Source organism: Anarhichas minor, unplaced genomic scaffold (assembly GCF_050575085.1).
Source record: "Anarhichas minor isolate MPS153535 unplaced genomic scaffold, ASM5057508v1 ptg000079l, whole genome shotgun sequence".
Taxonomy (NCBI): domain Eukaryota; kingdom Metazoa; phylum Chordata; class Actinopteri; order Perciformes; family Anarhichadidae; genus Anarhichas; species Anarhichas minor.
This window is the reverse complement of record NW_027466525.1, coordinates 324,898-334,892: the sequence shown is the minus strand read 5'-3', so window position 1 is coordinate 334,892 and position 9,995 is coordinate 324,898. Positions and strand designations below refer to the sequence as shown.

The 9,995-nt window shown below is 42.1% G+C and overlaps 1 protein-coding gene across 1 annotated transcript in view; it reads right to left on the bottom strand.

Annotated features, from left to right (window-relative positions):
- Positions 1–398: 398 nt before the first annotated feature.
- The window catches only part of LOC142937998 (abnormal spindle-like microcephaly-associated protein homolog), a 34,891-nt gene continuing 25,294 nt past the window's right edge, over positions 399–9,995 (bottom strand). Inside the window, 11 exon segments of the mRNA XM_076081173.1 lie at positions 399–821; positions 928–1,103; positions 1,424–1,624; positions 2,210–2,399; positions 2,921–3,112; positions 3,615–4,908; positions 4,910–4,992; positions 6,400–6,545; positions 7,236–7,340; positions 7,342–7,403; positions 7,712–7,842. Of these exon segments, the coding sequence (XP_075937288.1) occupies positions 4,840–4,908; positions 4,910–4,992; positions 6,400–6,545; positions 7,236–7,340; positions 7,342–7,403; positions 7,712–7,842 (596 nt within the window). The 3' untranslated portion in view covers positions 399–821; positions 928–1,103; positions 1,424–1,624; ... (1 more) ...; positions 2,921–3,112; positions 3,615–4,839.

Genomic DNA, 9,995 nt, shown 5'->3' with positions numbered 1-9,995 from the left:
ATCTCCTGGTAAAAGCTAAGATTAAACCCCTTTTTGATCCTAAACCCAGAGGACGGGGAGAATACTTTCAGCACCGTAACTGGTTCACTAATCGGTACACACGAGGTCTTCCGTGGCAGTCTAAAATCAAAAAATTGTATATAATTGACTTCATGTAAACAGTGTGGCTTGCAGTATGTGGGTCAAACGGGCAACACCATTTCTATTTGATTCACTCAACATGAATACAATGTACTGAACAGGAAAGAGATGGCGACGCCCTTTGTGAAACACTTCCTTCTATACACCATGAATTGGTTTAACTCTGGCATATTTCACCACGACTTTTCTTTTTACGGCATAGTATATAATGACCATTTTTGTATTTTTTCAACATATTTTAATAAAATTGTTTTTTTTTTTACCCTTTTGAAATACTACTTTTACTTATTTTGGAAATTTATATTATATAGACTTATTTTTACGACCTACTACGATAATGTTTTTTTAAAGCGTATTTTAAATGTCATGTGACATACTTTACTATGACTTTCTTCAACACACATCATCTTGAGCACAAGAAACAATGTAAACGCATAAGGATACATGAAACTGGCACCGTGTTTTAAAAACACATCTGTTTTAATACATACATCCAAAACATGGAAATGTACAAACAGAAAATGAAACTATATAAAATATTTTTTAAAGTAAAAAATGACAACAAATCAAGATTTAAAAGCTTTTCCACTTTCAACACAATGTGTTGAAAGTGGCCTTTGAGACGATGTGCCACCATCTCAATGGCCCTGAGAGCGTCTACAATATCTTCCGGTGCAAATCTGAAAAACAAAAACGAGACGTCAATTACTGCTGCAAACACTTACAAGCTGTATATCTCTGAGAAATACAGTACTGTGTATACTGTATACGCACACACATACATACTTTGGCACAGTTCTTTCAGCGTCCATCTTGTGTTTGCGAGCCGTGTAAATACTGCGTAGTCTATCCAGTACCTTGGGTAGCTTCATAACCTCCTAAAGAAAAAAATATAAAGAAGCAGTAGGTCCAGCAGCGGCTCCACAAAGTGTTCCACCGAATACACCACTGGTCTTGTGGTACTGAGGGAGGAAATTGAGAGTGTGTGGAGCAGAGGGAAAGAAAGAGAGCAAGAAAGTACAAACATGCATTAAACTTATTGAACCACTTGATCAGACAAAAGGAAACAGATTTGAGAAAAGTATGCAAAGGTAATACAACGCTTTTAAATCACGACGCTTGGCTGAGTGGTTGAGACGGTCAACCTAACACAACCCTAACGGTGACCTCTTTGTAATGGAAAGCTGTACAAGCTGTAGTGCTGCCATGACAACAGTTAAATCAGGCTCTTATGCTGAGGGGGTGAAACATGGAGATAAACAGAGCAGGCCTGGGTTTGTACCTTGGAGAGGTTGAGGAGGATCTGGACAGAGTAGGTGATGACGTCCATGCAAGGGGCGCTCCTGTTGCAGCAGCGGACGAGTGTGACGATGACGGTGGCTCCGCTCTCAACCAGCCGCTCACAGCACTCTGGGGACAGGCTGGTGGCGGTCTCTGTGCGTTCTCTCACACACACACACACACACACACACACACACACACACTGAGATCCCACTCACATAATCAGAGTCAAGTGTTAGCCAAGGATACGCAACAACTCTTAATCCACTTCGTTGGCTTTTTAGGTTACACACAGTCGATTTTGACACACGTCAACCACCTTCTTATGTAATGAACTCAGTCTTATCTCGACAACAAGCACTTTTGCTACTACAACACAAAACCAAAGACAACAGAGGAGGAGCTTCTTCTCCCACACTTCCTAAAAGTCCTCACGTTTCTCAGTTGGGGGTCATGACTTGCCCAGACAATCAGGTGTTTGAAATAATTACAAACTCAAGTCCCTGAACTTTGTACTGATGTCTGTTAGACGTCCATCACAGCTGTCCCAAATTATGAAAATTCAGTGTAATCCTTTGACAGATTTAACTTTACTTGATTAGTTTAAATGTTAATGAAAATAATTGGTTTCAGTCCTTTTTGAACTTAACTCTGATGTGTCTGATATTCAAACGGATCTTTCAGAATAGGAATACTGTATCTGAATAGTCTCATACCAGCACTTGCTTTGTAAACTTCAAAGAATGTGACAAAAAAAGATGGCATTACCAGAGATGGCAAACCTTACCGAGGTTTCTCAGGGCCTCTAGAATAGAGGAGAAGTGTTTGTATCGAAGCAGGTAGTCCAGGGCGGACGACGTCTTGTTGCACAGTTTGTCCTCTCGGACGCCGGCGGAGACTTTGCGAAAGCGGTGTCTTAATTTGACCAACCTGGCATCGTCATTCTGTCGGCGGGAGCGGTGTCCTTTCCACAAAGCCTGGAGAGAGCAGAAGGGAAATAGAGGAGAAAAAGAAGACGACATTAAAGGGAATCTAAAATGAGTTGCTAATCATTGGTGCATTGGATCAGATGACGTTCACAATTCTATGCCAAAGGGAGGAAACTGAGGATTGAAATGGTACATATTCACCTTGGAATTTCAACTACAATTCATTCAAACTAAAGATTTTGATGTTACACCATCCTCTCAAGTTTCCCTACAGAGTTCCTGCCAAAAACAGGATATTAGGTACTAGATGAACTAAATTTGGAAGATAATTTCACACAGAAAGAGGATTTTGAATTTGAACGGTGGAATGTAACCAAGTCTTTTATCAATTCCATTGAAGAACATTAATAAGGAGTATGAAGAAGAGGAATTATGACGACAGCACACACAACCTGTTTCAATGTTCATATTGACACCTGACTATTGTTGTAAGACACTTGAAAAAGTGTGAACCTATCCTTAAGAGCACAGAAGTCATTTGTGCCTAAATGTACCACTGACTGTCGTACCTGAGCTTTGAGGATGCCTTGTTGAACTCTCTCCTGGCGTCTCCGAAGGAGGAACTTGCGGACGGCCTGCTGGATGACTGAGGCCGCCTTGTGGCGACGACCTAACCAGCACTTCACCGCTCTCTGGGCTATAAGCACCTTCCTCCTGTCCTCCAGATACCGTCGCCTCTGCTGCCTCGATCTTACCCATCGCTGGGGGAAAGTGAGGCAATCGTTGAAAGAAATGCTGTGCTTTTCAGCGATTCAATAAAGCCATCAGAAGCGCTTTTCAGCAACAGATTTGGTTTGAAAAATGGCGTTGTGCGCTCCATGTCCCTGTACGGCGATGACAGAATGGATTTGTCTTTTGGCCGACTCCAAAGCCCAGTGGGCTCTCAGAGCTCGTTGGACCTTTATGGCCCTTAGATGGTGGAAGACCGCAGATGTAAAACGGACCTTATGTTTACCCTTTTCTAGCCAGTTCACTACAAAATCACATTTAAATATGGTCAGCTTCGTTCCCCTTTCCCTATAATTTCAGTATATTCATTTTTAATTAATCTATCCGAATAAAATTACCACTTGTTTAAAAAAAATTAATTAGTAAGCCGTTATCAAGTCTAAACAAGGTTTGTGAATGCAAACTAAAGGCTGTCTGGATGTCAGGAAAAAAAAGGTTCCAGCAAAGTATGAACTTTAAATTAGACCCCATTACCTGTCGTCTTGCAATCCAGGCTCGGCAGTGTTTCTGAAGTGTTATGGCAGCTTTCCTCATCCGGGTATAGTTGTTCCTCTCCAACGTGCCAAGCTGCACAGCCCGGACCCTCCGCTGAAGTTTCATAGCTGCCTCACGCGTCCTTTGGAAGATGCGTCTTTGCACTGAGCATCTCCAAGACGACTGGATCACAATTGCAGCTTGATTTTGTCGGCGTATGTCCCTCCTGACACACCAGCCTCTAAACAATGCCTGAAGAGCGATGGTGGATTGCTTCATTTTCAGGAACTTTTCCCTTTCCTGCCTCTGAAGAATACAGCCGCGATAGCATCTCTGGACGATGATGGCGGACAGACGCATGGCCTGGCATTTGACTTCCTCTCTGTGCTTTCTGAAGGCAGACTGGATCACAGTGGCAGCCTGATGCCAGCGAGCAACCTGCTTTCTGACCTGCTGACCTCTGTATGCTGCCTGGAAGACAACAGCAGCACTGCCATTGTTTGGTATTTTTGCATTTGTACCTTTGCTGCTGCAGTGGCCCGATACGTCCTCTGAATGGTGAGGACAGAGGATTTTAAGGTCAGATACTGCTGGTGTTCACAGTGTGCGCTGTAAGCTCTCTGGATAACGCTGGCAGCCTGATGTCTTTGTTTGAAGAGTCGTCTGGATTTCATTCCTCGGAAGGCAGCTTGTAAGATAGCAGCAGCATTTCTCTTAGCACTCGGGGCTCGCGTCTCCTCTCATTTTCTTGTTGGCTCTGTAACGTGTTTGCAACACATTGCCAGCCCAGTGGAGCGTCTTGTAGGTTCTCTGCTGGTGCGTTCGGAAGTGAGACTGAATTGTTACAGCTGCCGCATGCCGCATACGCAACTGCTTTCTGGCCTCGCATCCTCTGTAGGCTGCCTGCAGACAAATGACAATGTATTAAATGAAACTCATTTTTAGGTTTGTGCACCGAATATACCTTTTCAATAATTCAAAGAGAGCACTTTGCTCGATGACTGTGACAATGATAAATGAGATAAATATTACAATGCATGTGTTTCATTTATCTACAGTTAACGTTTCATACAAATACTGTATGTATGTAGCTATTATCACAAACAGCATTGAGAGCACTCATTTCAAAAATAAAGTCCACGTGGAACAACAATATTGCAACCATGACTTATCCCCTCCACCTGAACAGATCATTTGACAGCATGTCAATAGATTCTTTCGGCATTTAAAAAAAAGAAAGAAAACTAATTTTGTGCTCTATTGGCCGGCTGGAAACAAAGTCTGGTACACGCATGAAACGCAAAGATGATCTTCCACAAGAGGCTCAGCGTCTCCTCTCTGTGTCCGTCCACAATGTCTCTGGAATCAATGTTGGAGCCTGAAAATAAAGAGACCATACTTAAAGTCGGGGTTAAGTAAGATCTAAAAAAAATTAAAACAAGAGGTGGATTCACACCTCTACTGTGTAACTTAGGAGGGACACCTCATCAGAGCAGCTAGTAACGATGGCTAATATAGATGTACAATTTGCTGAAACTAATGTTAACCTGACAGCTTGAAGTTGCGACGGAAGATTACAAGAATGTTGGCAGTAATGACCGACATATTCTTGAATTCGGGTACATAATACCTAAAAATATTTATTATCACGGTTATTGTCTACTGGCGGTCACCATCAAGAGAGCGAGAGCGACTGATTAAGAAACACTCTGACGGTTATGCTCTCACTCTAGCTCTTAACGAGCCGTGCAATACACACCCATTATAAAATCTGAAACAGACCCAAAATATTCCTGAAACTGAATCTGTGACTTCATGAAAACTGTGCTCGCTATCAAAATGTCCCTTTGGCTCAATAAAGTGCAGCGTTTTGTCTACGTTTTAAACTTTGAATCATGTTTCTACGTTAATGTACGGCTCGTCAATATGGGCCCAAAGTGAAGTGTTTTTTTAGCTCTCTTCACGCCGCAACCCCATTCAAGTGAATGGAGAAAGTTTGCTCTGTTTTTTGGGATTTTCGGGGAAACCGCTGGGTGAATCTCTCCGAAAAATAGATAGCACACTATTCCCGATCGGGCCGCACGTTTTGATGTATTTTTCACGCCGCTGTTGGCAACGCTGTGTGAGGAGAAGCGCGTCAAACTTTTAGGCGGAAGATGGAGAATAAGAATATTAAGCCCACAGGATTACAGTCAGTGTGCTTTGTGGTACAAAGGCAGTTTTACTGCCTTTGTACCACAAAGCACACTGACTAATTGACAGATTAATAATTAAATAATTGTTAGCTGCAGCTGTATATGAAGGTTCGTGTTCGTTCTTTAATAATTGTATAAGCTGCTGTCGCTAAAACAAGTCTGTGATTTAAAAAGCCTATTCAAAGCATTAGGTATGGTCTCTTTGAGATTTAGTTGATTAAGCAGGCAAAGTCATTGCGTTTACTTTTCTAACTCCCTTTATGTCTCTTATCCTGGACCGCTGCGTCACTCAGACACATGTTCACTTTATGCGGAGGTGCACAAACAGAAAGAACCATATTGTCACATGAAGGGCAAAGCAATCCAATGATGTTGCTGTGCAGCTGTACAACAGATGTTTGTGAGCAAACACAATAGGTGTGCTGCGGAAAACACAGCCCAACATGAAACACGCACATGCCCACGAAGAACAACACTTCTGTGAAGAAAAAACACAGAATCTCATTTTGTGGAGGACAAACGTTCTTTCAGGTTGAGCGTGTTCCCGCAATGCCGTTTGCTCAGAAAAAAGACAAAAGATCCACAATTACCATGTTCATCCTTGAGGTCGACCCCTTTGCTTTTGAGTACTTGCAAAGCCATGCCGACGGTGTGGACCTTCTGCAGGCGGCTGATGGCTGGCAGACGGAGCTTGGCTGACAAACTCCAGTCCTGGATCAGGAGCTCCATCACACGCCTGAAAGCAAACCCCACGTGGAAGACTTTACATTGATGCTGCCAAAGAATATTTGTTCGCCATTCTTTTTGACATCTTCGGTGTTACGTGGTCGTTGCTTAAATCTGCTTTGCAGGAAGGAAACGCATTCAACATGTTTGTTAGACATCAAGATAAACACAATGTTGTTTTGGAGACTAGCCCTGAATGTAAACAATGTACAAGAAAATAAGAGAAGACAACTTTAAGGTATATACTGTCATATCCCACAACCTGATGTCAAACGAAGATATATATCAAGGATGAAAGATTCCTGCCAAAGATCTCCTAGAAAGGGTTCATGTACTTCCCTCAGCTTTGTTGCTTACAGCTAATAATTCCTGACCACCACAGAAAAGGTCAAATAATACCGAGTCTGATTACTGGAGAAGAGATTTACTCTACAAGAACTGCTGGGAGTTTGCTTTTAGACTCAAGCTGCATCTCTGTGCATTAAAAGGAGGGAAATACATGTTACACACACACACACACACACACACACACACACACACACACGATTGAACCATGATCTGAGTGAGGACATCTCCAGCCTGAGACAGCTCTGCTGAACACTGAATCCCTCCCAGCTGCAGGGATAGTCCCGAGTGTCTGAGCCTGAATATCCCAGCGGGGATCAGAGCATCGCATTAGAGTTCGTGGCGTGTCACTCACACTAGACGAACGCCGCATTTCAAATCAACTGCCAAATCCGTCACAGCGAAGTTGAACTCGTCCAGGGGCTTCTGAGCGTGGGAGACGGGTAACCCCAGGTAGCCGGGAGAGGATCCCTTCCCCGCTCAGGAAGTCCCTGGCGAAGGCCAGGAGCAGGTCTTTACTCGTCTGTTGAGAACAGAAAAACTAACTTATGCACGGCTGTCAGGTCTGTGCTGCCTTTATGCATTTACAAATACATGCCAGTGCACCGTCTCCCTCTCAGATATGAAGGCAGATAGGCTGTGTACACATTGATTATGTGGTCTCATTTGAAACCTGCAGCCCTCGGCCCTAAAGGAATTCATAAATTACTCCGCACTGTCGTCATGGAATTAATCCAGATAGATCTTCGACATAAACTAAAATCATGAATAAGTGTGCTTTTTTTAAATGTATTTAATGCTAGTTGTTGACATGGGAGGGCTTTGGCCTACCTTGAACTCTGCATCCAAGCAGAACAGACAGGGGTCGTGCTCAATCAGCCGGGACTCTTTGGCTTTGTCCAGGAAACACACGAGCAGCAGCAGCTTCTTCAGAGTAAAGCAAGACAGCGCCTCCTCGTGGCCTAACCGAGAAAAGGTCCAGAGATATTACCACCAGTCCAAAGTAACAGTTACCGTAGTCAAGTCTGCAACGGTACACAACATTGACACCTTCTAGAACAACTACATGAAACACATTTGTTTTTATACTACATAGGAAATACTAATAGTTTTTAATTAATCCCCTTATTTTTACCAGAAATGTCTTAAATAACTCTCATCAAATTCACAGCGTAACTAATTATCTTTTTGGGAAGTCAAAAACTTAAGTTGTAAGTTGGGACAAATGATCCAGTGTCCCAACAGTGTCCTTTCATTTTCTAGTTTTCCCTTTGAGAAAATATAAAATTCCAGTATAGCTGCAAAGATTAGTTGATTGAAAGAAAATTGATTGGCAACTATTTTGAGATTAGTTTGTAATTTATTTTGCAAAGAATCTAGTTCCAGCTTCTTAAAAGTGCAGGTTAGCCGTTTTATAAAACTGCAGATTGAATATCGAATATATATAATATTTGATCTGACAAACCAATACATTTCTCGCACTTCACAGACTAAATGAATGATTACTTAATGACCAAATAAATCACCAGATGTTTCAATGTAGCAGGCATTTCTAGAGCCTGCAGCATAAGTTAATAAAAGCATTGCCATTAAACTACATGCTCTCATTTGGAGAGATCTGCTAAAAATGTAATCTCAGGAAATTAAAAAGGTTTTGTTTGCATCAGTGAAAGAAGTTGTTTAATTAAAGTTCAACTTCTGCCCAAGTTGTACATTTTCAATTTGCTTCATAATGATTTGTATTTCTGTCTGCTTATGATGTGGCCAATAGGTTTAAGCTGAGCCAATAACCCACTCAATATTGCTTGAAATTTCTTCCAGTTCCGAGAGTCACACGTCACAGTTCAGACAACACAACGACCGATGCGCTTCAATTACCGTCTTTGTAAAGGTGAGGCACTTTGGCGTGTTGGAACTGAGCAGCGATGTCTGGGTTCCAGAGCAGCCGCTGCTGGATGAACATGTGAAACTGTGACGGACATTTTACATTTGATGATTCTTTATGGACTGTAATGTTGGTCCATAAAGAATAGAGATACTGAAGACGCAGGTCAAACAACAACATGAGATATTTTAACTTCAGTAACAGAAATAACCAAAGAGCTCTGGACTATGGAAGACTTTATTGTGCCGTACTAATCAAATAAAAACTGAATGAATTGTGCTGACAGAAGCATCAGAGTGAAGCTAGACGGGCCCAATAGTAACATCACCACAGAGAGGTCTCCCCTCTCCCCAGGCAATGGAGATATTCTCATCTTTTTGAAAATAATGTCACAGTAATGGTAAACTTTGTGTATTTGAATGACATAACCTGACAGGAAGTAAACATAGACCCAAGTTGTTGCCGAGCAGTTCAGTTCAGTGGAAACAGTGTAAGCGAGCTCACTGGCTGTTTCTTTCTTTCAGTATTGATCAAAGGACGAGGATATCAACATACCTCATGTTGCACTTAAACTTAACAGAATTGAATATTCTTGAATGTTTTATTTTTATTTATTTCATTTTGTTTCAAATTGGACATCTTCAATATTTTAGTTTTGATGTAAGACTATAGCCCAAAGTTCTTTTCTTTAAGTGTTCTTGAAGTTGTTTAATTAATAAATGGAAAGCAAAGTTATATTTGTCTCCTCCCCTTTAGTTTGTTGATCCGAAGAATGATCTGAACCGTGACTCAAGAACCGTGAGGTTTGTGATCCGTTGCACCCCTAATTCTGGCACATTAGCGTAATCAGTTCAGAGTAAAATGGACCATAAAGCAGGGTGCGCTTTAGGGCGGGGCCACCTTGTGATTGACAGATAGCTACCACGGTGTTGTCCAGACCGTCTTGGATCTTTAACCCTTTCACCGTCTGTTTTCACTTCATGAAAATGAATTGTAACATTTTGTTTGACTAAAAATGTCTTAATCAGCGTTCAGTTGTACTAGCGCCCCCTCTCGTGTCACTTCTGATTCCATAGAACAAGATAGTGACAGACACAATGCTGAACTCAATGCTGTGGCTCAGTGGTAGAGCAGGGTCATCCTTCAATCAGAGGATCGACGGTTCGATCCCCGGCTCCTCTAGTCCATGTCAATGTGTCCATGGGCAAGACACTTAACCCCAAATTGCTC